This window comes from Diospyros lotus, chromosome 12, assembly GCF_014633365.1.
Source record: "Diospyros lotus cultivar Yz01 chromosome 12, ASM1463336v1, whole genome shotgun sequence".
Classification (NCBI taxonomy): Eukaryota; Viridiplantae; Streptophyta; class Magnoliopsida; order Ericales; family Ebenaceae; genus Diospyros; species Diospyros lotus.
In genome coordinates this window covers 2,108,102-2,135,962 of record NC_068349.1, presented here as the reverse complement: position 1 = coordinate 2,135,962, position 27,861 = coordinate 2,108,102, and the positions used below count along the sequence as shown (strand labels likewise).

Here is a 27,861-nt window from a genome sequence, read left to right as displayed (position 1 = left end):
AAATCAGTTTATTTAACAAACGTTCGCTTAATTGCCAACCGGCAAAAATTACAATAATAATAATAGGTATTATTATTGTTAAATAAATAAACAGGCTTGACCCCAGAGAAGCGGGCGAGGCGAGAGGGAGAAGACGGAAGAAAGAAAGTTGGAAGAGAAAGACAGAAGCAAAGAACAACTAAGCGAAGGGTTCGCATTTCTATTATTCTCTCTCTCTCTCTCTCTCTGTCTGTCTTTTCGCAAATTGGTCGGTGAAGCATCTGTAAGCTCGCTCTGCCGCCTTGTCTCTGTGATATTCTGTTGTTCTTTTCTGGAAACGAGGAATCTGAGAACTTGAAGTCGAAGGGAGGGGATTGAAACGGAGTCCGTTGCCGCTGAATCTTGGTGATCTTGGAGGGAGGATAAGGAAATTGAGTCGAGTGGAGGGAGGGAAGTGTTGTTTCGGTGTGGATTTGGGATTTCAGAGCTCGGAACTGGAACTGGAACTGGAAGAGGCAGTTTGTTGTTTGATCTGCGTTTTGACTGAATTGTGATATCGTCCGGAGGAATCGGAAGCCTAAGTTTCCGATCCGTTGAAGTTCTTCCAAATGGTACTGTTTATTTGTTGTTGTTGGTGATTATTTCGGCGTTAGATTCGTGCTGATCTTTATTTGGCATTGCACTGCTCTTTAATGCTGACTGTTGGTTTAATTCTTGTCGTCTTATTTTAGTGGTAATATGATCTGTTTGCAGTTCGCTTGGACAGATATGAAGATTCGCCCTTTGGCTTGTCTGTCGATCTGTTCTTTATTATGTGAAACTCAAAGAGTTAGATAAGATCGCATTTACTGCTTCTTTGGATGCCCCTTTTTATTTACTTAATCTTTGAATTGAATAACCCCAATTGAGAATTGAACAAGGTAGCTAATGTACAGATTTGCTAATTGGGTTGATTGGCATCTTCTAGCTTGGCGGTGATATTCTTCTATTTCTAGTAGTTGCACCGAGAGCTAGTTGTAGACTTGTTTCATGTGGCTTATTAGCAAGTATTTGTTGCTCTGTTTTATTTTCTTCATATTTGCAGTTCTCCGTGCTCTCCTTTATTTTCTTTATGTGTCCCGTGTCTTTCTCATTTGCTGCTAACTTGCTCATACCCAAAAGAAAAGGAAAAATAAAAACTAATCACATATCCGCTCTTTGACAATTGAATCCAAACGTATATGGGATGGCTTTTTATGCATTCCCTTTTTATATATATATTTTTTCATTAGTGCAGCTTCTGAGGCCAGAAATTTGAAGATTTGATCTTCAATTGATTGATTTCAATGATTATGCAGAACCCTTATTTCTGGTAAATGAGCAGCTAAACCTGATGCCAATCATGCCATTAAGCTGAGGATATTAGACATTCTTATGGCTGTTTCTTGTGGGGACTCCTTCATATTCTATATGACTGGCCCTTAAGTTTCCTTTTCATTGTTGGGTTGTATGCTTTATCCTCTGTGCTTAAGAAGCTCCTTTCAATCCACGTGGGGATATGTATTCCTGTTTCTATGTTTCTTAGTCTTTTTGTCTTATACACATAATGGATTAGGTCAACAGTTTTGTTTCTTTCTCTACCCATGCAATTGAAATTTTGCAAGGATTAATTCCAATATTTACACAAAAAGCTGGAACCCTGTTTTCATAACTTGTCTAAATGACACTGGGAAAATTTTCATCCTAGAATATTGTGCAGTTTGGGCAAGTTAAATTTTCAACAAAATACTCAGTTTAATCAGGTGTAGGCTGTAGAAACTTGTTCTCCATGCTTTTGAGCAATTTGATTATATTTCTAACTGGTGCAATAGTATCTCATGGTGATAACTCTATTTAATGGTCTTTTTGATATCTTTCCTCCCTTTTTGAGATGATACTGTCAGCTCTATACTTGCCGATTCAACCTTACTGACTCTATCTGAAACAAACAAAGAAACACACTTCACATCACTTCCACTCCAGTTACTGGTTATGGATGGCTTAAGAGGTGAATACTTGGTTATGTAGGCTGCTTCAGTCAGTCTAGGCATTGGATCTCTTGTTTGGGTGGAGGATCCCGATGCTGCGTGGATAGATGGGAAAGTTGTGGCGGTCAATGGTGAAGAAATTAAAGTTCTTTGTACTTCAGGGAAGAAGGTGAGTGTTCTCCACCTCATCTTTATATGTAGATCCAATGTTTAGGTCTGGACAACTCTTGATATCTTCTTTTTCATCTTATTCTTCCTCTCTTTCTTTATGTTTGGTCGTCTTTTTTGTTTCTCTTCGTGGGGGGTGGGGGCTTTGGAGGTTTTGACCTTTGATGCCTTGTTATCTTTAAATTGCAGGTTGTTGTTAGGGCTTCCAATGCCTATCCCAAAGATGCTGAGGCTCCACCATGTGGAGTTGATGACATGACAAAATTGGCTTATTTACATGAACCAGGAGTTCTTGATAATTTAAGATCTAGATATGATATCAATGAAATATATGTAAGTTTGCGTTTTTTTATACAGCACTAACATTTATTCCTAGATTAAGGTTTATTAATTTATGGTATCTCCAGACTTATACAGGGAATATATTGATTGCCGTAAATCCTTTTAGAAAATTACCACATCTATATGACAACCATATGATGGCACAATATAAAGGGGCAGCTTTTGGTGAACTGAGTCCACATCCTTTTGCTGTTGCGGATGCAGCTTACCGGTACTTCATCATAATCTTTGGTTACCAATGTAGGTTGGTTTACCTGAACCTCTTTAGTTCACCTCCTGAAGGACTTACTGTTTCTATGGATGTAGACAAATGATCAACGAGGGAATAAGCCAGTCAATTTTGGTTAGTGGAGAAAGTGGTGCAGGTAAAACAGAAAGCACAAAATTGCTTATGCGTTATCTTGCTTACATGGGAGGGAGAGCTGTATCTGAGGGGAGGACTGTTGAGCAACAAGTTCTGGAGGTAACAATTTGCTTTTCTTCCAGCTTGCAGACTAGCTGTTTTGGGAAGATTGATTGTAATGCTGGATTTTGAGTTTCGATGAGAATACTATTCCATCACATGTTCAGTGAAAAATGAGTTTTGATTTTATTTTCTCTCCTTGCAGTCCAATCCTGTTCTAGAAGCATTTGGTAATGCAAAAACTGTCCGAAATAATAACTCCAGGTGGGATTTTTCTTTTCTTTTTTCAAATAAACTTATCTTGTCATTTTGGTTTGAGCTTTGTCTGATATTATCTGCTTCATTCTGTCTTTACCTGCATGTGTTGAGTATTGCAGTCGTTTTGGTAAGTTTGTAGAGATCCAATTTGACCAGAATGGAAGGATTTCGGGTGCTGCTATAAGGACTTATTTGCTTGAAAGATCCCGTGTCTGTCAAGTGTCCAATCCTGAGAGGAATTATCATTGTTTCTACATGCTTTGTGCTGCACCCTCAGAGGTACGATTCTTCTGCTTATTTATTACAGCAGGATTTTTTTACTGCCAATATGAGGGGACTGTGCTTGTACAGAAATACCATTTTTTCAGAATATTTACATTTATTTAATATGTTCCATGCTTCATTTGAAAAATTAGAATATGTTATTCATATTCAATAGTTAGTGGCTGGACTGGGAAGGATTGTATTTGAGCATTGTGGTGCTATTATATTTTAAATTTGGATAAAGCTTGTTTAGTCGGGGAAAACTAGGCTATGTAATTGAAATTAATCACAACAGGAGAAAAAAAATGAAATTAATCCCTTTTTAGTTACCAACATTAGAACAATGTTGGCTTGATCTGTAAAATCTGGTTACTTCCCCATCACTGTATTGTATCTGACACTTAGTCATTGGCGCTGATATTGATTTATTGTCTGCTTCTAGCTTTGTTTATCACGTTTCCTCCTTAGTTGACATAACAAGACTCCTTACTTTTTCAGGGAATATTTGTTAATAATATATGAAAATTTGAAAAGAAAAGTCAGTGAAGTTGACATGAGATTAAAAGCTAAATTGAAGTTGTGGACAGCTATTTTTTGTTTATTGATGTGTTTTTAGATTGTGCAAAGAATGTTAGGATATCTTGATGTCATGACCCTAGGGTTTCCTAGGGTTTGAATAGGAAATTGAAGAAGAAAGAACAGAATTGGAGGGAGAAAACAGAACAGAAAGAAGGAGAACTTGAGAAGGAGGGATTCAGACAAACAGAAGGTGAGATAAGAGTGAGGGAAAACAGAATGCTTTATTTAATCAATCAATAGCCCCTATTCTCCATTAAACAGCCTATTTATAGGCTGTGCAGTTATTACCCAACTAACCAACTAACAAACTAACAACTCAAGTACCACTACACACTAAGGAAAATACAAACAATAAACAAGTACAACTAATGCCCTTAGGGCCATGACACTTGACTTTTGGTCTCTCTTCTCAGCCATGTCTGTTTACCATTTTACTGTACTCTCTTCTCAGCCATGTCTGTTTACCATTTTACTGTACTCTCTTCTCAGCCATGTCTGTTTACCATTTTACTGTACTCTTTGTGCTTTTCTATTTGGATTGTCTGGAATTTGCTTGATGATTGTGAACTTCTAGTATGGTACTAGTAAGAAAAAACAATTGAGAAAAAAGTTATTCAATTTGACCAATCAAAGTTCAACCTGGAATCAAGATTATGCTGTATGTGTGGGCACTTGAGACCATGCAGCTACTCAGTTGTCGGCATGTGGCAGTTGGCTTTTGTAGCTGCAACATGTTTGCATGTCTCACTTCTCCTGTATTTTCTTGTCCGGCTATTTCATTTCAGGAATAAGTTCATTATGGCTTGTTGGATACCTCCATTATGTATATTTGCTTCCTTCAAGATAAATCATTTTTCTATGTTTTTTATCATCTCAGGATGTCAAAAGATACAAGTTGGGAAATCCAAGATCATTTCACTATCTAAATCAATCAAATTGCTATGAATTGGATGGTATTGATGATTGTAAAGAATACATTGCAACAAGGAAGGCAATGGAGATTGTAGGCATAAGTTCTGAGGAGCAGGTATAGTCATCTCCTTTCTTTCTTTTTGGTTTGGGGGTCGGGTAGGGAAAGAGTTATCTGAAATGGGAATGACTAAACTTTCTGGCTATTTATTCTTCCTTATGTAGGATGCAATTTTTAGAGTACTTGCGGCAATTCTGCATTTAGGAAATATTGAATTTTCAAAGGGAAAGGAAATGGACTCATCTACGCCCAAAGATGAAAAATCTTGGTTCCATCTCAGAACTGCTGCAGAGCTGTTCATGTGAGTAAATTTTGTGAAGAAATAGCGAGATATGTTATCTTTAGACCTTGACACTAAGTTATTTTATGTTATTTATTTGAAAAGAAGCCCTCAAGTCTGTGCTTAACAGGCTTCTAAGATTGAAGAAAATGCAAAATTTTAAATTGTATGCCTTGTTCAGGTGTGATCCAAAGGCTTTAGAGGATTCTCTTTGCAAACGTGTAATTGTAACTCGTGATGAGACCATCACAAAATGGTTAGATCCAGAATCTGCAGTTATCAGTAGAGATGCATTGGCAAAAGTTGTTTACTCAAGGTTGTTTGACTGGTAAGCTTCATTGCAAGGTCAGACAGCTGCAAGTTCAAGAGTGTTTGCTAATCAACTTTGCTAGCTATTTATTTGTTCCAGTTTGTTTTTTCCGTTGTTTGTGTGATATAGTCAACCTGGTTTTTAGTGTTCCCCATCATAATTTCCTTCTTGTTTCTGCAGGCTTGTTGATAAGATAAACAGTTCAATTGGTCAAGACCCGAACTCAAAATTTTTAATTGGAGTGCTGGATATTTATGGATTTGAGAGTTTCAAAACAAACAGGTGATTAATTGGTTTGCTTTTGTATTCATTAGTGACAAAAAAGATGTCTTCCAGTGAACTGCACAAAAATACTGTTTTGAGTGGCAAGGGAACATGAGGGTCATGGAAATTGTTTTCTAGTTTATTTAATGCCTTAACTTGTTTCATTTTTCTGTGGCAAATCAATGACTTGAGGTGCGATAATTTATTGTTAATTTTGTTATGGTAGTTGAAGAAGTCACACATGCTGACTCTGCCTTGTGGGATTAAAGCTTGTGATTGTTGTTATTGTTTCATTTCAGTCTCATAGGTTTTGTGTGCTTGTTCTTCAAGTGGGATGGATGCTTGAAATGTGTAGGAGTATATTATTCAGAGTGGTTTTATTACACTATCCTATAAATTTTATTATACTTGAGATACAAAGCATATGGATCATTATCAATTACCTAATTTCATTTATCACTTTCACTATGAGAACACTAAACTCAATGGGTTATCACCATGTATGTTTCCCAAATTATTTTCTTATTTTGTTTTGAGGAATTGGTGAAAGTTTATGTGGGGTTTTAGGCAGCATAGCTTCTATTTAGTAATACTACTATACAAGTGATGGCGTATCTATGAGTTGTCATGAAACTTGAAGTAGGATAGCCATCAGAGATGTCACTACTTTCTCAATTTCAAAGGCTAGTTCACTTGTTCAACGGCTTTGTTTCCAATAGAGCTTCCTTGGACTATCTTTCTGATGCACTACACTGTATTTGTGCAGCTTTGAGCAATTCTGCATCAATTTGACAAATGAGAAGCTTCAGCAACACTTTAATCAGGTTCCTGTTGAAATACATCTTCATGTGCTATTCATTCTGGAAATTGTTTTAGCATATGCATGCAGGATATCTTTGTGACAGTAAATATCTTTTTTGGCAGCATGTCTTCAAAATGGAGCAAGAAGAATATACAAAAGAAGAAATTAACTGGAGTTACATTGAATTCATTGATAATCAAGATGTTTTAGATCTCATTGAAAAGGTTGGCATGTTTAACCTCCATGGAAGTTTTTCCTCCTTTACCTGTCATCTCTTCAATTTGTTGCAATAATAAGTTCCTTTTATCTGATTGGATAGAACTGAAGACTTATGTGCATCATTGGATGTTTTTATTGAAGTAGATAATTTATTTACTTCATTGTTAATAGCTACATAAAACATTAGGGCACTAATTAACTCCATATTGAGGAAAATGTTGTTCTGAATGTATGCATGCATTTATCAGTGCTTTCAGTTCCAAAAATGCATAACTCAACATTTAACTTGAATAACAATATAACATAATAAATCAACCTCTCATCATCATAGAATAACCATGCCATATCAAAATGTATCAATGAATACGAGTCAATCATCTTTATATAATATATCAATGAATGTGTCATTAATTACAAATTATAAACAGCCAGATCTAATCTGCTCTCTGTGCACTACCCTATAGTCAGTGCAGTCAGTGTTCTGTGTCCAGTATCTACGAGTGTGTCTAAGGTATATACAAAGTAGGTATGAGAAAGTAGGATCTCATAACATGATCCTTGCTACTCTTGACAGCCTGAATCTACAGATTTGAAAAATGTTAAAGGTGGCATAAGTCTCAACTGACTTTGACTTAGTGAGGGATAATGAGCATTACAATGGGTGAACTAAGAAAGGTGCTGGGATTCTGCAATAGACGTGCCACATCAATAACTGACCGGGAAAAGGATAAGAGTACATTAAACTGAACATGATGCCAAGAATGCACGACATACAATGATGGGAGTAAACATGTAGAACTATCATAACATGAAAACATAATGGCAGACCATTCACGCCAACTAATAATCAATATAGGGGCAGACCTAGTCACTCCCAGTGATATGAACGTGAAAGATTAAATAGCTTCTAGTTCTATTAAGTGAACAGACCTATATATGCTCAATGATATCAATTGACATTAATCCACATCTCATGATCATATGCAACAATATGATCAACCAATGTAAATTGCATTCCTATTTCCCAATTTAATGCAATTTGAAATGATATGATCTTTGGCAAGTTAAGTTGAGTATACAACAATGAAATAATTAACAATGTAAAATGCATGCAAGGAAAACACCATAATACAAACTACCCACTCATGGTGCTACTAGAAATAAACCAATCACTAGGTCCCTTGTGGGACATGCCTGAATCACCCAAACAATCAAATACATAATTAGGCATATCAAAAGAACCTAGAATTAAAATAATATTAACTAATAACAACAACATATCCAGCCTTTATCCCACTATGTGGGGTCGGCTACATGAATTCTAGACTTCCATGTATTTCTGTCTTTTGTCATATCCTCATTTAGATCCATATATTTCATATCAAATTTTAATGTCTCTCCCAAAGTCTTCTTGGGTCTACCTCTACCTCTTTTTGTGACTAATTGTTCCATTTCATCAACTCTCCTCACAAGAGCGTCTCTTAGTCTCCTTCTCACATGACCAAACCATTTTAGTCTAGTCTCTCTCATCTTCTCCTCGATTGGCACTACTCCTACCTTATTACGATTAACTTCATTTCTAATTTTATCCTTTCTTGTATGTCCTCACATCCATCTTAACATCCTCATCTCCGCTACACTCATCTTTTGCTCATGCTGGTATTTGACTGCCCAACATTCTGAGCCATACAGCAAGACTAGTCTTATAGCTGTCCTATAAAATTTTGCTTTCAATTTTAATGGGATTTTACCATCACATAACACCCCCGATGCATTTCTCCATTTTAGCCAACCTACCTTAATTCTATGTGCGACATCCTCGTGGATTTCTCCATCTTTTTGAATCACTGATCCCAAATATCGAAAATGGTCTTTTCTTTGTAAGATTTGGTCTTCTAATTTTATTATAACATCATCCACTCTTGCATTTTTACTAAATTTGCATTCCATATATTCTGTTTTCTTTCTACTTAATTTAAATCCCTTAGATTCTAAATTGTTTCTCCACAACTCAAGCTTAGTGTTCACTCCTTCTTTTGTTTCATCCACCAACACTATGTCGTCTGCAAATAGCATACACCATGGCACATCTGTCTGAATATCTTTAGTGAGTTCATCCATTACTAGGGCAAATAAGTATGGACTTAGTGCAGAATCTTGATATAGTCCTATTGTAGTTGTAAATAGTTCAGTAACCCCTCCGCATGTTCTGACCCTTGTCTCTACACCATGATACATGTCCTTAAGGGCTTGTATATAGGCTATTTTGACTCCTTTCTTCTCTAAAACCCTCCATAATACTTCTCTAGGGACCCTATCATGGGCCTTTTCTAGATCTATAAACACCATATGTAGGTCCTTATGATGATCTCGATACCTTTCCATTAGACACCTTAGTAAATATATAGCTTCCATTGTTGACCTACCAGGCATGAAACAAAACTGATTTTCTGACACCTTTGTTTCCTTTCTGAGCCTCTGCTCTATTACTCTCTCCCAGAGTTTCATGGTATGACTCATTAACTTAATTCCTCTATAATTTTCACAGTTTTGAACATCTCCTTTGTTCTTGTATATAGGAACCAAAGTACTATTTTTCCACTCATCTGGCATCTTTTTTGATTTAAGGATGGCGTTAAATAGTTGCATTAGCCAGGAGATGCCCTCTTCTCCCATGCATTTCCATGCTTCTATTGGTATATTATCTGGTCCCACTGCCTTATGATTTTTCATCTTTTTTAATGCTTGCCTTATATCATTTGAACTTATGCGTCGATAGAATGTGTAGCTCACATTCCCTTCGGAGTTATTAAGATGTCCCAACCTAACTCTTGTGTCACCACCATCATTGAATAATTTTGTGAAATACTCCTTCCATCTCTCCTTAATCGCTCCCTCGTTTACTAAAACATTTTGATTGTCATCTTTTATGCATTTCACTTGATTTAAATCTCGTGTTTTTCTTTCTCTTGCTTTAGCTAATTTATATATATCCCTTTCTCCATCTTTTGTATCAAGTCGTTTATATAGATTCTCATATGCTTTTGACCTTGCTTCACTAATAGCTCTTTTTGCTGCCTTTTTTGCTTCTTTATAATTTTTTTGATTTTCTTCATTGTTGCATTGATATACCGCCTTATAGCAAGTTTTCTTATTTTTAATTTTCAATTGTACCTCTTCATTCCACCACCAAGACTCCTTAAGGTTAGGGGCTCTACCATTTGTCTCTCCAAGGACTACTTTTGCCGTGCTTCTCAGAGCATTAGCCATTTCTTTCCACATTTGATTTGTCTGTCTTTCTCCATTCCATTCCCTTCTACCCCTTAATTTTTCTTTAAAGATTAGTTGTTTCTCCCCTTTTAAATTCCACCACCTAATTCTTGGATTTTGTTTTATGTGATTTTTTCTCTTCCAATTTCTTACTTGGACGTCAAGTACTAGAAGTCTATGTTGAGTAGTCAAACACTCTCCCGGTATTACCTTACAATTCCTACAACATAACCTATCCTCTTGTCTCATGAGGAAGTAATCTATTTGGGTGCTTGAGGTGATATTTTTATATGTGATTAAGTGTTCGTCCCGTTTTTTGAACCTAGTATTGGTTATAATGAGCCCATATGCCATAGTTAGGATAGATTTACCCTCATTATTAATTTCCCCGAATCCATACCCTCCGTGTACCTCTCTATATCCGTTTCCGTCTCTACCCATGTGCCCATTTAAGTCACCTCCTATAATCACTTTCTCTCCTCTTGGTATCATTTGTATGAGTCCCTCTAGGTCCTCCCAGAATTTTGCTTTTATCTCATCACCTAACCACGCTTGTGGTGCATATGTACTAAAGATATTCATAGTCATTATTCCTAGACTAATCTTCACCATAATAATCCTATCCCCTATTCTCTTTACGTCCACTACCTCATCTATTAAGCTTTTATCCATAATAATCCCCACTCCATTTTTCGCTCGATTAGTTCCTGTGTACCATATTTTATATCCAGCTTCTGATAAAGTTTTTGCTTTTTTCCCTACCCATCTCGTCTCTTGAAGGCACATAATATTAATTTTTCTCCTAATCATCACATCCACCACTTCCATAGCTTTGCCTGTTAATGTTCCTATGTTCCATGACCCAATCCTTAATCTATGATTTTGTTTTTGGTCTTGACTTTGGATTTGATTTTGTTTTTGGCCTTGACTTTGAATTTGATTTTGTTTTTGATTTTGATTTTGATTTTGGTTTTGGTTTTGATTTTGATTTTGATTTTGGACTAGCTTCTTTACCCACATCCGTCCAAGCAAATGCGGGAACCCTTGCTCATTTATCACTACATCCGGGCGCCGATGCAGTGGCCCTAGCTCACTTGTCACTACACGGGGGCAGTGTAGCGCGTCGCTATGAAGGGTTACGCCCACGCCCAAACGATTTTTCATAATTTGTCTAGAGTTCATGTTTTGGATCCGACTAAGTTTTACGTTGGCTGTCGGCTACCTAACACAACCCTCCTCCTAATACAACAACAACAACAACAACAACATATCCAGCCTTTATCCCACTATGTGGGGTCGGCTACATGAATTCTAGACTTCCATGTATTTCTGTCTTTTGTCATATCCTCATTTAGATCCATATATTTCATATCAAATTTTAATGTCTCTCCCAAAGTCTTCTTGGGTCTACCTCTACCTCTTTTTGTGACTAATTGTTCCATTTCATCAACTCTCCTCACAGGAGCGTCTCTTAGTCTCCTTCTCACATGACCAAACCATCTTAGTCTAGTCTCTCTTATCTTTTCCTCGATTGGCACTACTCCTACCTTATTACGAATAACTTCATTTCTAATTTTATCCTTTCTTGTATGTCCGCACATCCATCTTAACATCCTCATCTCCGCTACACTCGTCTTTTGCTCATGCTGGTATTTGACTGCCCAACATTCTGAGCCATACAGCAAGACTAGTCTTATAGCTGTCCTATAAAATTTTGCTTTCAATTTTAATGGGATTTTACCATCACATAACACCCCCGATGCATGTCTCCATTTTAGCCAACCTGCCTTAATTCTATGTGCGACATCCTCGTGGATTTCTCCATCTTTTTGAATCACTGATCCCAAATATCAAAAATGGTCTTTTCTTTGTAAGATTTGGTCTTCTAATTTTATTATAACATCATCCACTCTTGCATTTTTACTAAATTTGCATTCCATATATTCTGTTTTCTTTCTACTTAATTTAAATCCCTTAGATTCTAAATTGTTTCTCCACAACTCAAGCTTAGTGTTCACTCCTTCTTTTGTTTCATCCACCAACACTATGTCGTCTGCAAATAGCATATACCATGGCACATTTGTCTAAATATCTCTAGTGAGTTCATCCATTACTAAGGCAAATAAGTATGGACTTAGTGCAGAACCTTGATGCAGTCCTATTGTAGTTGTAAATGGTTCAGTATCCTCTCAGCATGTTTTGACCTTTGTCTCTACACCATGATACATGTCCTTAAGGGCTTGTATATAGGCTATTTTGACTCCTTTCTTCTCTAAAACCCTCCATAATACTTCTCTAGGGACCCTATCATAGGCCTTTTCTAGATCTATAAACACCATATGTAGGTCCTTATGATGATCTTGATACCTTTCCATTAGACACCTTAGTAAATATATAGCTTCCATTGTTGACCTACCAGGCATGAAACAAAACTGATTTTCTGACACATTTGTTTCCTTTCTGAGCCTCTGCGCTATTACTCTCTCCCAGTGTTTCATGGTATGACTCATTAATTTAATTCCTCTATAATTTTCACAGTTTTGAACATCTCCTTTGTTCTTGTATATAGGAACCAAAGTACTCTTCCTCCACTCATCTGGCATCTTTTTTGATTTAAGGATGGCGTTAAATAGTTGCGTTAGCCAGGAGATGCCCTCTTCTCCCATGCATTTCCATGCTTCTATTGGTATATTATCTGGTCCCACTGCCTTATGATTTTTCATCTTTTTTAAAGCTTGCCTTATTTCATTTGAACTTATGCGTCGATAGAATGTGTAGCTCACATTCCCTTCGGAGTTACTAAGATGTCCCAACCTAACTTTTGTGTCACCACCATCATTGAATAATTTTGTGAAATACTCCTTCCATCTCTCCTTAATCGCTCCCTCATTTATTAAAACATTTTGATTGTCATCTTTTATGCTTTTCACTTGATTTAAATCTCGTGTTTTTCTTTCTCTTGCTTTAGCTAATTTATATATATCCATTTCTCCATCTTTTGTATCAAGTCGTTTATATAGATTCTCATATGCTTTTAACCTTGCTTCACTAACAGCTCTTTTTGTTGCCTTTTTTGCTTCTTTATAATTTTTTTGATTTTCTTCATTGTTGCATTGATATACCGCCTTATAGCAAGTTTTCTTATTTTTAATTTTCAATTGTATCTCTTCATTCCACCACCAAGATTCCTTAAGGTTAGGGGCTCTACCATTTATCTCTCCAAGGACTACCTTTTCCGTGCTTCTCAGAGCATTAGCCATTTCTTTCCAAATTTGGTTTGTCTGTCTTTCTCCATTCCATTCCCTTCTACCCCTTAATTTTTCTTTGAAGATTAGTTGTTTCTCCCCTTTTAAATTCCACTACCTGATTCTTGGATTTTGTTTTATGTGATTTTTTCTCTTCCAATTTCTTACTTGGACGTCAAGTACTAGAAGTCTATGTTGAGTAGTCAAACCCTCCTCCTAATGAATTGATTAAAATTTTTTAAACTAAAATCCTAATTTCCTCAATAATCACCATTTTTCAAGTTTTTGTAATTTAAATGTTGTAACTATATGAATATTCGCACTAACCTAAAATTTGGTTATGTTATAGTCCGTGTGGGCAATAGATATATATTTTTATATTGATATTTAATATAAGTTCAAGATTTAACTAAATTATTTTGAAAATTAAAATTGGTTGAAATTTGGGTAATAGTTTAGGGTTCAATCACAAAAATGAGTTTTCCAATTTTTCACAAGTCTACCTCTTTGTTCTAAGCTTCCAGTTAGATGTGGGAGGTTCATTTTGAATTTATTTATTCTTTGAAATTTAGGTCCTGAGCATTTGGGTCAAGTTGGGGTTGGGATACTCAATTTGACAACACCAACTAAGTTGGGGTCTAACTCAATTGGGTCCCCTCTGTTTCGTCAACTTAAAATTGGAACACTCAAATCAATTAAACGATGAGGTTTTTCCCAGAATTTGTTCCTTTTATTTCCAACAACCAACATGGCTTTTGCGGCTTCAATTAGAGAAATAAAATTGAAGTAAAATGGGTTGCTTCTAGAGTTGCAATTCTTCTATCACTGGGAATGGTCTATTCTGACAAGACTCATTTTATTGGTGGTCTTATTCTATCAGTGTTGTTTTCTACTGATTGAAATACCATGGGTTGTAGGTAAGCCAAAACTATAAGAAAATCAATAATTGATGGAAGTAGAAAATCTGGAAAACCCTGAAAATTCTACACATACCTGAAACAGCAACATAAGGCTTCAAACCTAGCACAGCATCAACAATAGACTGCCATTGAAGGCTTGATTTCTCCCTACGTGCTCACCCTCGAGTGCAAGCATAAGCATATACTTGTGGAGACTAAGATTTTGCCAATATTGCCTAAAGAACAATAGAGAAGAGAGAGAGAGAGTGGTCAGAGCTGATTCAAACAGATGAGACTAGAGGTGTAGAGAGACTGCCTTGCTCTATATGAGTCTTAATTTTTTATCTCTTATTGCCTATATACTATTTTAGAAGTCTTTATCCTTTTCTTCTTCTTCTTAGTTTAGCCCCTGGTAATTTCCTCCACATTTTTCTGTCAATTTTGTTAGTGAAGTGGACAAGTTATTTTTCTGTAAATGGGTTAAGTTCTTCTCTCAATCATCTTTTGGTTTCCTAATCTGTCACCTTTTTGAAATGTTCAGAAACCGGGTGGCATAATAGCTCTTCTGGATGAAGCTTGGTGAGTCTTGTAATGCTGTCAGCATTCTCTTTTAATAACTTGCATATATTAGCGAAATGCTGTGAGCATTCTCTTTTAATAACTTAGAAATATATTCATGTCATTTACTATTAACATATAATTTGTTTTTGTAGCTCTTATTGTGATGTAAATTGGGGTTATTATTTTGTAGTATGTTCCCAAGATCGACGCATGAAACCTTTGCTCAAAAGCTGTATCAAACCTTCAAAAACCATAAACGCTTCAGTAAACCAAAGTTATCTCGCTCTGATTTTACTATTCTCCATTATGCTGGTGATGTAAGTTTCTGTTATTTGTCTTAAATATGAATTTAATAATTCACTAGTTCTAGAATAAGACAGCTGGCAAAACAAGAGAAGTAACATGGACAGGCATCAATTTATCTTTCAGGTCACCTATCAAACTGAATTGTTTCTGGACAAGAACAAAGATTATGTTATTGCTGAACACCAAGCACTCTTGAATGCTTCTAGATGCTCATTTGTTTCTGGTTTGTTTCCTACTTCATCTGAGGAGTCCTCTAAACAATCAAAGTTCTCTTCCATAGGTTCACGCTTCAAGGTTTGGTGCTCTCTCTCTCTCTCTCTCTCTCTCTCTCATGCAAGTTATCTGGTTCTTTTGTAGAATACCTTGACTTACAAAGTTCCTTTTTGTACTTGGTGTAGCAACAATTGCAAGCATTACTTGAAACTCTAAGTTCAACAGAGCCTCATTATATCCGCTGTGTGAAGCCCAATAACCTTCTTAAGCCATCTATTTTCGAGAACAGCAATGTTCTACTACAACTACGATGTGGGGTATGCAGGCTATCATTTACATGTTATCCTTGAAATCCACAAAAAAAAAAAAAAACTGCCTCTGTTTTCCACATTTTACTCATATGTATCCTTCCAGGGAGTGATGGAGGCAATTAGGATTAGTTGTGCTGGATATCCTACGAGAAAACCTTTCCTTGAATTTGTTGATCGATTTGGCATCCTTGCCCCTGAAGTTTTGGATGGGAGGTATTTCAATTGTTTTCTCTTAGCATCTTTTCTCTTGCCTTTATCTTTTTGATGTGGTAAATTTTTTGGCAAGTTTATCACATGCTTAAGTTTTATTTGTTGATACAAACTATTAAACTCTCAACTTTTTTCTTATTATATTAAATTGATGATAGTACGGATGAGGTCACTGCTTGCAAGAGGCTCCTTGAGAAAGTGGGATTGGAAGGCTATCAGGTAAAGACGTGATTCACAATTGCACGATGAAAACTGGTTCTAGAAGTAGTACCAGGACTATGTTTTACTTGGAAATTTTTGTGAGTCCATCAAGGCCATAACCACAATACCCAAGTATACTGCAGTCATTTATAGTCTCTGCATTCATATGTACAAGAATGGGTCAAAGCTTTTGGATATATTATTTTCATAGTTTATTGGTCACATATAATAAAAGAAAGGTTCTTCAAGTATCTACATTGTGTCCTTTAAGTTCAAATTTAGTTTGCATGTGTACACATTTGCGGTATACTTGCATCAACATATTTATGATAACCTCAATATGTTTTTAGTTGGAATTTAGCTTGTTCCATGAATCATGCCACTTGGCTGTCACCCCTTCCCACGAACAATAAAGAAAGTTATGGGGAAACAAAGATAAGAAGGGTAAAGGGATTAAGCCTTTTCCTGCAATCTTGGTGTATTTAACAGTGCCTTTCATCCCAAATACACATATATTATGTTTTATCTTCTCCAAAACCGTTTTTAGCAAGGTCATGCCTTGGGCTTTTCTTCTTCACCTTTTTGTGGGGCGCACCCGCCGGGGGGGGGGGGGGGGGGTGTGAAGTAGCTAGGGAACTAGACCTGATTAGTATCCCATATGACGTGTGCTTTATTTACTCACTGAAGGTAGCATTCTCTCCCATGTATATTGGACTATGCATTGTTCAGGGTCCTCTCCTTAAATCATTAAAATGTTCTGAAGATACTTGAACTTTTAGAGGTTAGTTGATGTCTTCCAGACCAAGGGAGAAAAGAATTTACTTAGACTTGACAATGTACTCCCACTCTATGAAGCTGCCCAATTGTGAACCATTCATTATTGGAAGTGATTTGTTTTCTTTTTTTACATTGTTTATGTGCTATTATACTGCATTTAAATGATGATACATTAATTCTATTATTATTATTATAATCATTGTTCTTATTTTTTTCTTTTATTAGGATGGATGAGTGGTCTAGATCTCCTTTCACTGATATTTCTTCTTTGTTATGGATGGTTTTGGTTTTGGGAAAGGGGACCAACCACTTCTTACACTCTTACATTGCTTCTGACCTCTTTTAAGTAAATACATCCAAGTATTGGATTATAAGATTATCATTATTATAATGGTGTGAAGGGTTTAAGGCTTGTGAAGTGTTTGAGGCCACAGATAGGAATGATTGGAGAGTTAAGTCCATGTAGTCATCCCCGCCTAGTGTGTGCAAGGAATGTGATGATGATGAGGACAATGGCATGAAGGGATAGATATAAAGGACTATTGCCAGTTTGCCTATGGACCTCAGGGCTGAATATTATCATTATTATTTCCAGTTGTAAGATTGTTGTTATTAAAATGGGACTACATCTCTGCTTGATGCAGATTGGCAAGACAAAGATATTTCTTAGAGCTGGACAGATGGCAGAACTGGATGCTCGCAGAACTGAAGTTTTGGGAAGATCAGCAAGCATTATTCAGAGGAAGATCCGTTCTTACATGGCTCGAAAAAGTTTTTTCTTGCTCCGTTCATCTGCAGTATTGATTCAATCCGTGTGCAGAGGTATTTAATTGCATTGGATGTGCCTTTTCATCTGAGTGTAGTGATCCTTTTTGCTGGGGGTCAGAACCTTGTTTAAATTCCCTGGTTGTTTCCCTTGTGCTAATTACAGGGAAAATTGCTCGGGAAGTGTATGAGAGCATGAGGAGAGAAGCTTCTTCCATAAAAATTCAAAGAGATTTCCGGATGCATCTTGCTAGGAAAGCATACAAAGATTTGTGCTCCTCTGCCATTTCAATTCAGGCTGGAATGCGTGGAATGGCTGCACGTGATGAGCTTCGCTTCAGAAGGCAGACAAGAGCAGCAATCATTATTCAGGCAAATTATATTCATATAAAATATTTCTTATTCAGAAATTTGGGGACTGGGTTACTGTCATATTTCATTATAATATTAAACTGGTTTCTTGAATGTGAATGTAGTATTTGTTCTTTGGTAATAATCACAAGCTAGTCAAAGGAGCTTGCATGCCCTTTTTGTATTGGCTAATCTTTTATGGAATTTTTTTGTTTATTTTGAATTTATAATGACTTTATTTTGTTGCTCCAGAGCCATTGTCGCAAATACTTGGCACGCTTGCATTATAAGAAGTTAAAGAAAGCTGCAATCACCACACAATGTGCATGGAGGGGAAGAGTTGCTCGTAAAGAACTGCGGAAGCTTAAGATGGTGAATTTGTCTCTCTGAGCCCTTTTTATTTTTTGATCTTCTTCTATTGTTGTCTTTTTCTTTATTTCTTTCCTTGAAAATTTATTGTTTGGCTGCAATTAGTGAAGAACTACACTGCATGGCCTCAACACTGCCTAAACTTAAACATTTCTTCTTCTGGAAGAACCTTCACTTTCAATGTTACATAATTAGAAAAAGATTATGAATTTAGACTAATAGATGCACCTGTGAGGTGAGTGGGTGAAGTAGAGGAAGTTTGTGGCAAAAGAGAGAGGAATACAAAAGAAAACTCAGTGGAAAAACCTTGAAACATGACATAAGATATAATGGCCTTATTGAGGATAAGGCCATGGGTAGAGATGGCTGGAGGTCTAGAATTTATGTAGCTGAACCCAGCTAGTGGGATTAAGGCTTGTGATTGTTGTTGTTAGAAAAAGAAAATGAAATTTTCTGTTATATATCCTGTGGTTCGAAGTAAGTATTAAAAACTTGAATTTTTTTTCCACTCACTTCGTCTGACTCTCCTGAGGGTCAAAATTTTCTGTGCCTGAAATCTTTAGGGCAAAGAAATTTTTCTATTTCTGAAATCTTTAGTTTTTCCTTTTGTTTATCAAAACAAAATTGAATGGAAAGGACAAGAGTTGACTTGTCACCAACTTGTACAGTTATGTATTCTGGATTGGAAGTATTGTTCCTTAAATTAAATGGTTTTTCCTCATGTGACTAATATTGCATCCTTGTTTATTGCGTTTTGTATTCCATGATTAGAGGTTAACTTTATTTATTATGTGTGAACTCAGGCTGCTAGGGAAACTGGTGCTCTACAAGCTGCCAAAAATAAGCTTGAGAAGCAAGTGGAGGAATTAACATGGCGGTTACAGCTGGAGAAGCGTATGAGGGTAAGTAAATTTCTGTATTCATCATACTGTCAATCTTCTTTTCTGGCGGTTTATATAATTTGCAAGGCAGTACTGGACTACATCGGTCCAATTCAATGCAAACCATTATTTTCCCACTCTATGGGCATCTGGAGCTTTTTTATTGTACGGATAACAAAGTTCTCATTGTTTTTTGATAATAACAATCTTTTCAATGGGAACTTAGGGCCTTCAATGAGCATATGACATGAACAAGGAAATAGTCTCTTCTTAATGTTTTCATATTGAGTTGTGATGTGAACTTTATAAAGAATACAATGGGAGATATAAGAAATGCATTGCATCCGTCACATGGTGCTGCCAATTTTGGGTGCTGGTAGTAGACTAATATGCACGCCTTCAGCTTTTGTGTAAGGTGACTACTCTGAAAGCAACAACCTACATTTTGGGTGTTTCAACTATCATGACAAGCAAGACTGCAAGATGGTTGATCTGCCTACTAGGTGGGGCCCTGCAAAGTTTTCAGCTTAACCTTTAGGAAAGACAACCCCTTCCCCCCCACAAATTCATACACACCCACACACAAAAATGATGCTTTAGTATAATTGGGTTAGTTGGGATGACATTTCCAGAATCACCTGGGGGGAGACTATTGCAGCCTATAAGTTAATTAATTCCCTTTGATTTGGTTCTATGACTATATGCCATTTCATTTATGTATTTACTTATCAAAAAAATAATATGCCAGAGATGCAAGAGGGAGATCTTCTATCATTTGGCCTAATTTCTGCATTCACTTTCTAATATTTGTAGGCTGACGTGGAGGAAGCCAAAACCCAAGAAAATGCAAAATTACAATCTGCATTGCAAGAGATGCAACTTCAGTTTAAAGAAACTAAAGAAATGCTATTGAAGGAACGTGAGGCTTCCAAAAAGGCAGCAGAGCAAATCCCAATCATACAGGAGGTCCCAGTCATTGACCATACAGTAATGGATAAACTTGCTGCCGAAAATGAGAAACTCAAGGTAAAGAGGTGGATTTGTAGGTTCAACCTTTTCTTTTGGATGTGTTTCTTATCTGTTGATTTGAGACACTTCAATTCTTAGACACGGCAGCATGATGTGCTTAGATTGCCAATTAATTACTTTCTCATAATTATTGCAGGACTTGGTTGGTTCTTTAGAAAAGAAAATTGATGAAACAGAGAAAAGATATGAGGAGACAAATAAACTTAGTGAGGAGAGGTTGAAGCAAGCTTTGGAGGCTGAATCAAAGATAATTCAGCTGAAGACTTCTATGCAAAGGTTGAAGAAAGATGCTAGTGTGGTTTTAAATGCCAATTGAACATCATGATGAGATGATTGATTTACTTGCTTGCTGTTTACTTCTGAGTATAGTATTAACCTTTTTTTATTTCACCTATGGTAGTTTACTGCATAGTAATATTTGTTTCACTCACACAGGCTGGAGGAAAAAATTTCTGACATGGAATCCGAGAACAAAATTCTTCGACAGCAATCCTTGCTAAGTCCACCTGCTAGACAGGTGCCAGAACTCCCACCAACTACCCCAATTAAGGTAAGTATATCATTTGGAATTCATGAAGATTCTTTCTGACTCCTCCAGTTGCTTGCGCATTGTTGGCTTAGCTTGCCCATCTTGTTTATTTTGTGCAGAATTTGGAGAATGGTCACCATGTACATGAGGAGAATAGAACCAACGTAATCTTGCTAGTCATTTATTGTTTTGGATCCACATTACCCCCTCAACCTGTCAACAAGTAGCCCATCTTATCATTATTCTTTTCTTCTCTTGGTGATCATTGAAAAAATTCTGTGTGCAGGAAACACAAATTGTCACACCTACTAAGAAGTCTGGAACTGAATCTGATAGCAAGCTTGGTAGATCCTTGATTGATCGCCAACATGTATGTACTGAGATAGATTGATATAGAACTTGTTTTTTTGTTTGCATGTAGGATTTGTGGTGATTGATTTAACTTCTTTTGGCTTTAAACTTCTGCAGGAGAATGTTGATGCTCTTATCAGCTGTGTTATGAAGGATATTGGTTTTAGCCAAGGCAAGCCTGTTGCAGCATTTACCATTTACAAATGCCTTCTACATTGGAAATCTTTTGAGGCCGAACGAACTAGTGTGTTTGATCGTCTTATTCAGATGATTGGTTCAGCTATTGAGGTAATTGAATCATATGTTTGGTAGTCATTATTCACCAAATGAATAATTGCTCATAGTTGTTACACTTAGGCCATCTTTGATTGGGTGAAATGGGTGCCAAGGAAATGAGAATGGGAATAGAGTTCTGACGAACGTTTGTTTGGTTGTTACGAATTGATAGAAAGGCTTTCATCACAAAATAGATGGAAAGCCTTCCCATTCCATGAAATGGGTGAGATATAATTCGAACCCATTTTTACGTTCGCATTTTTCTTTTAATTACATATTGCAATATATATAAGACTTTCCTAAACCATTTTTCACTTATCCATGAACCCATTCATTGTGAAGAATCCCTCCCAAGTAGATCCAGCCGCAGCCTGCCACCATCCGCTGGAAATTGCCATCTCCTCCCAACTGGATCTGACCAAAAACCGCCACGAACCAAGCTTCCTTCAGCGTCGACACCACCACGACCCACCCTCCTCCCTTTCGTCGCCAAAACTCACCGGAAACCACCGCAACCTTCCTCCGCGCCCCATCAGATCTGGTTCTCCTCCAAACTAGATCTGGTCGAAAACCACCTTTAATCACCCTTCCTTCCCCGCTGGCACCACCGCGACATACCCTCCTCTCTGTCACTGCTAGAACTCATCGGAAACCACTGCAATTGTGAACTTTCTTCTCCTCCCCAACAGATCTGGCTGAAACCACCGGACCCCACCCTCCTCTCTTTTGCCTCCAAAACTCACCGGAAACCATAGCGACCGCCACTTACCCTTCTCTCTTCCGTTTGCCATTAAATAAAATTTTTGTTCAATTTTTATTTAATATTTTTAGCCAAAAAAAGGGAAAATAATTTCATAACTTAAATTCGATAATTATATGATTTTTTTGAATTAAATACCGTTTTTATAAAGATTTTTCAATTTTTATAATGTAAAGGGGCTTTTTTATCAACTGATTATTTTTTCCATTCTATTTCATCAAGAAGGCGTACCAAACATAACAGTAGAATAAAATGGTCATAATTTTTATATTTCATCAAGAAGGCGTACCAAACATTCCGCCCAATCAAATGTGACGTTAGTTTCAATATTACTGTTTAGAGCATGTAAGACAATTATTTTTATATTATGTATTTTTATGATGCCCACGTGGGATAAATGCTGGATACGTTATGTTGTTGTTTATGTATTTTTATGATGCCGTCAATAAATTATTTTGATGATAAACAATGTTTTGTTGGTCATAATTTTAGGTTGGGTCTTTACTATAGTTTTTGCTATCATAAGAACCTTCATTTGGATTGCCGTTGTCTTGACTAGTCAAGAAAATTAAAACAGAAAAAGTAAGAAAACAATGGAGCTCGCAGATCTAATAAAGACCATAAACAAGAAAAACATCATACTACAGACATCTCTTTGCTGTGTCTGGTAATATGTTTTTACTTTTAGGGACATAGTTTGGCTTATTGCCTAGGTTAATGAGTGATGAAGGAGCAGAAAGTTTCGCCATGTCTAAATAATTCTTTGGTACAACAGAGAAAATCCTTATCCAGAGTACACCCAATCTCTCAATGCACACACTGTGCAGCTCACAAGAGAAATAATATACACACACGCACAACTGAGTTGCATAGATGGACTGATTTTCAATAGCATAGCCCCACTTCCTCCACATACCTCCAAAAAAGAATTACAGTTCAGACTTTTCTCAAAGTCAGATCAGGTCATGATTCATATCTTTTGTAGACTCATGTAACTCATATTATACTTAAGAGTTTCTCACCAAGTTTTTCTTGGTCTTCATCATTTTAATCATGTCTCACGTAGTCACTCCAAACTTATTACAAATAATCTCATTTTTAGTTTTATCTTTTCTTGTATATTGCGCATCCATTTATAACATCATTATCCCCTTTATGCTCATGCTTTTCACACGTTACTGGCTAACCCACCTTGGGTTAAGGAGTTCCTGAGATAAGTCATTGTCTGTTTTTGTTCTTTTGTGTGGATGCACTGATTGGGTATTGATCATAGTAGCTCCTATCTAACGGGGAGCAAAATTGTAGACGTCTAGATGGGATTATGAATGCTGGCTATGCAAAAGCACTGCCTCAAATCGAGCTTTAGCCATAGCTTGACCTTAACCTACTAAGAGGGGTAAGAAGTCAATTGTCAGAGGTTAATGGGCACAAGCCGCATGATCCCTCACAAACTGCAGGGGGCACTCAAACCTCTGCTACTCTGCCCACCAGACCACATTGGAGTAAGAGTTTACAACTATGGCCCTGTCCCTGGGAGGTGATTATTCTGTATTTCCATTATAGACTCTACCAATCAGGCTCAATCATTAGTAAACACAGAGAAAATTTTTGGTCTTATTGCTTTTTAATTCAGACCATCTTTATTTCCAATTGTGACCATAATATGAGACATCTTTACAAATTGAACCATGAAAAAACTGACCTCATTACAGGATCAAGATAACAATGATCACATGGCTTATTGGCTATCAAATACCTCTACATTATTGTTTTTGCTACAAAGAAGCATAAGGGCTGCTGGTGCACCTGGCGGAACCCCAAGCCGAAAACCACCTGCTCCTACATCACTGTTTGGAAGAATGGCTATGGTAATGGAATATCTCATCTTTTTCTTGTTACTTTCTGCAAGGCTTGTGAATTGGATGGCCTAGTAATTTGGTCTTTTGTATTCCCAGGGATTCCGCTCTGCTTCTTCTGCAAGTCTTCCTGCACCTGACACAGTTCGCCAAGTTGAAGCCAAATACCCAGCTTTGCTTTTCAAACAGCAACTCACAGCATATGTGGAGAAAATCTATGGCATAATACGAGACAACTTGAAAAAAGAATTAGCATCATTTGTTTCCCTATGTATCCAGGTATATGCAGAAGCAGAAATTTTGTCAGAGCTTTCACATATGATGACAGTTGTGGCAGTTAAATTAAGGTTGTACTCATGCACTTTAATTTGGAATACTGAAATTTTAGGCACCAAGAACATCCAAGGGCAACGTGCTTAGATCTGGGCGGTCTTTTGGCAAAGATTCTCCATCAAATTACTGGCTGAGCATCATTGACTGTCTCAATTCTCTTCTCAGTACATTGAAAGAAAATTTTGTATGGAACTTGGCAATGCTTTTTTTTTTTTTGGAAAAAAAAAATTATACGGATAAATAAATTATTGCTGTTATTGGGTTTTCAGGTGCCTCCAATTCTTGTTCAGAAGATATTTACTCAAACTTTCTCATATATCAATGTCCAACTTTTCAATAGGTAACTTTTCTTTTCTCTGGCATTGAATTTCATTGTCCTGCCATGCTTGTAGCCTTGTATCTTTTCTGATTTTTCGCAAAAATCATTTTTATGTTGCAGTCTTCTCCTACGTCGTGAATGTTGTACATTCAGTAATGGGGAATATGTGAAAGCTGGGCTGGCAGAGTTGGAGCTCTGGTGCTGCCAAGCAAAAGAAGAGGTGATGTCTTATATTGAGTAGTTCAATGCTGTATGGTCTGAAAATATACTGTTGTATTGAATATTGATCAAATGAATCAACACAACCTTCCTTGCTGATTTTGCATGCAATATTTAATGTGTGATTTATCTACATTACGTTTGTGCTTTTGATACCTGAAATCTCTTTGGTTTGCAGTATGCAGGCCCAGCATGGGATGAACTTAAGCACATAAGACAAGCCGTTGGATTCTTGGTATGCTCATTGGTTTATATCTAAAGTGTTATATACATTAAATTTACATAGGCTTTGTTGCTTCTTTTTTTTTTTTTTAATTTTTTGGTACATCAGAAAGTAAAGGCGTTGTTCCTTTCTTTTTTATATTTTACTTTTTTATTATTGGTGCATCAAAAAGGAGAGGATTTGTTCCTTGTATCCACGTTGTTTACTTGTTGGAATAGGAACATTCTTTGAATTTCTTGGGTGAAACCAAATTGCTCTGTTATTAGCTTGAATAACTGCATTTGATGTAGACAAGTTTTGTGAGTATTTTGGCTTTGATATAGATCTGACCAATTACACGCGTAACTTTGCTTTTCCTGAGTAGCCCATTTTAGAGAAGAGTGCCCCATTTTTTACATTCAGTGTCAAATGCCTTTGGATGTTACCTCTTCAGGTTTGCGGCATATCAGTTGTTGAGCATTTAATCCATTTAACTCCAGGGCCAAGCTCTTTATGGAACTTGGTTATTTCAGTTTACCAATTGTCTGTCTATGCCACTTTTATTCTGGATTTATCTGACAATGCATTAGAAGTTATCATGACACATTTTTTTTGAGTAATGCTATTCATCTTCAATAGAGATGAACAACGGTGATATAACAGTCTATGTGGAAGAAGATGAAAGGGTGCCTAACATATTTTATTTTTTATATTCTTTAAATAGATGTGTCTGGGAAGATGAAAGGGCGCTTAACAGATTTTATTTTTTATATTCTTTAAATAGATATGTAATACCAACCAAACACTTTCACATGGGCTGTCACATCACGGCTGTTCATCCCTACTGGAGATAAATAGCATTAATCTTTTTTTTTTTTTCCATAGGTCACACCTAACCATGCCTGAATATCATAATTGTAGATTTCAGTTCAAGATGTTATGATAATTGGATCTGAATTCGAATCGCATCGGACATGCCTATGACTGATCAAACTTTTGACAGTAGTGCATGGTGCCTATTTCAACAAACTACTGCGTTGGAGCAATTTATTGATTTGATCGCTCACTATATTTTCTTTTACACATTATTTAGCTTTCAATTCTAAGAAAATATTGTTTTGGCCTTGTAATATGATTTCTGACCTCTGTAGCGACTAACCCTGGGACATTTCAAGATTGTTCCTCTACTATTTTTTTTCTCTCTAGGTTTACTGTATTTGGATTTGTTCTCCTCTTTTCCTTCGCACACAACTAACTTTTAGCTCCCTTGTGCTGCAGGTTATACATCAAAAGTATAGAATTTCTTATGATGAAATTACCAATGATCTGTGCCCTGTAAGTCTCTCTCGTACTTTCTCCTTCACATTATTGGAACAAAAAAGTAAAAAAAAAAAAAAAAAAAAACCTTCATATACACGGTCGTTTCCCTTAAAATAACAGTTTTTAATATAAGAACTTCAGTTTGCAGGAGCTTATATAAAAGTTTTGTTATGTCAGTTTCTTCTCCGTTGATGTTTGTTCTGCAGTTTTTCTGTGTTAGTGCAACTTATATTTCGAATGTTCATATGTGACCACGTGGTTGCATGTAATGTGAGTGTTAGAAAGCTTGATTTGTAGATTGGGCCATTTCCTATTCAGTCACTTCTGGGGATAATTATGTCATATAGAAAGGGATATAATGAAATGTGATTTTTACGCTTTTTTTTTTAGGCTGATACAGTGCTTTTTCCACTGGAGCACTTGCTTTCGAGATTCACTCTTGGTATTTGAAAAATTTGGTTATCTTCCCCCCTCATGTAAAATCCTGGTTTCTTCAGATTCTGAGTGTCCAGCAGCTGTACAGAATATGCACGTTGTACTGGGATGACAACTATAATACTCGAAGTGTCTCCCCAGATGTAAGTTCTTGTCGAAGAACTTGTCTTCTCGAAGTTATGATCCTTTACATTTTTCTCAAGAGTATGAATACTCGGTATATTTATTCTTTATTTTTACTGCACAGGTCATATCCAGCATGAGGGTACTAATGACAGAGGACTCCAACAATGCTGTCAGCAATTCCTTTTTGTTGGATGACAATTCCAGGTAAAAATTCTCAAAATGGCATCATGATTTTAGAAACTCATTCATTCCAACAAAAGGCAGGTTTAGGGTTTAGAACGTAAAATGGTAACTAACGCATGCCTGTGAATACAGCATTCCTTTCTCGGTTGATGACCTCTCCAAAACGCTGCAAGAAAAGGATTTTTCAGATGTAAAACCGTCAGCCGAACTTATTGAGAATCCAGCCTTCCAATTTTTAGACGAATGAGGCTAAGGAATTAGCAGCATGCCCTCGACCATCTTGCCTACAGTAGATACTGAATTTATTTGAGGAGAGGTACACCTGGTGATTGTAAATTCATTTTTTTTTTAATTTTTTTCCCACTTTTCTATTTCACTATAGATTTTTTATTTTTTTGGGTCTACATCCCCGCCCAAAGTTGCATTACATCTCTCTTAATTTTTAATTTTTGAGTTGTAGATTTGTAAAATATCTATAGTAAATCCAGCGGGGATTGTACCTTGTTTTTGGGTGTTATTGCTTTGTATTATTATTTTATTCTTCTGCCAATTAGGGCAGCATTCTTTTCTTGAGCTTTAAGAAGGAAAGCATTATTGCCTTAGAGATTAGTGAGATCCAGTTTTGTTTTGTTTCTCCTGGATTATATGCCTTGTAATGCACAGATTTGTATGAACAGTTACTCAATTGTATGATAAAGTATTTGGTGATTGGTTTTTGTA

General features: G+C 36.5%; 1 protein-coding gene across 3 annotated transcripts; it reads left to right on the top strand.

Moving 5' to 3' along the window:
* The first annotated feature begins 116 nt into the window (after window positions 1-116).
* LOC127814182 (myosin-6-like) lies at window positions 117-27,861 on the top strand. Of its 3 annotated transcripts, XM_052355498.1 has the most exons (39): window positions 117-590; window positions 2,026-2,154; window positions 2,343-2,486; window positions 2,561-2,706; window positions 2,802-2,958; window positions 3,104-3,162; window positions 3,276-3,435; window positions 4,877-5,026; window positions 5,134-5,270; window positions 5,431-5,577; window positions 5,740-5,841; window positions 6,590-6,647; window positions 6,748-6,849; window positions 14,800-14,837; window positions 15,010-15,136; window positions 15,249-15,419; window positions 15,524-15,655; window positions 15,753-15,862; window positions 16,018-16,078; window positions 17,482-17,659; window positions 17,769-17,974; window positions 18,206-18,325; window positions 19,126-19,224; window positions 20,017-20,229; window positions 20,369-20,508; window positions 20,668-20,782; window positions 20,881-20,925; window positions 21,048-21,131; window positions 21,230-21,400; window positions 23,861-24,016; window positions 24,104-24,283; window positions 24,393-24,521; window positions 24,607-24,677; window positions 24,777-24,876; window positions 25,054-25,110; window positions 26,356-26,412; window positions 26,895-26,975; window positions 27,080-27,162; window positions 27,274-27,861. In XM_052355498.1, exons 1-39 carry the CDS (start codon window positions 588-590, stop codon window positions 27,386-27,388), a joined length of 4,533 nt encoding a protein of 1,510 aa, XP_052211458.1. In that variant the 5' UTR covers window positions 117-587; the 3' UTR covers window positions 27,389-27,861. The 3 variants fall into 3 exon arrangements, with proteins under 3 accessions (XP_052211458.1, XP_052211459.1, XP_052211460.1); XM_052355499.1 differs by lacking the exons at window positions 27,080-27,162; window positions 27,274-27,861 and having other exon boundaries at window positions 26,788-26,907; XM_052355500.1 differs by lacking the exons at window positions 117-590; window positions 2,026-2,154 and having other exon boundaries at window positions 2,358-2,486; window positions 2,602-2,706.

Coding starts and splice junctions, on each gene's coding strand:
- LOC127814182 (XM_052355498.1), top strand. Junction 6,648..6,747: donor TTCAGCAACACTTTAATCAG/GTTCCTGTTGAA, acceptor CTTTTTTGGCAG/CATGTCTTCAAAATGGAGCA. Junction 21,401..23,860: donor TGATTGGTTCAGCTATTGAG/GTAATTGAATCA, acceptor ACCTCATTACAG/GATCAAGATAACAATGATCA.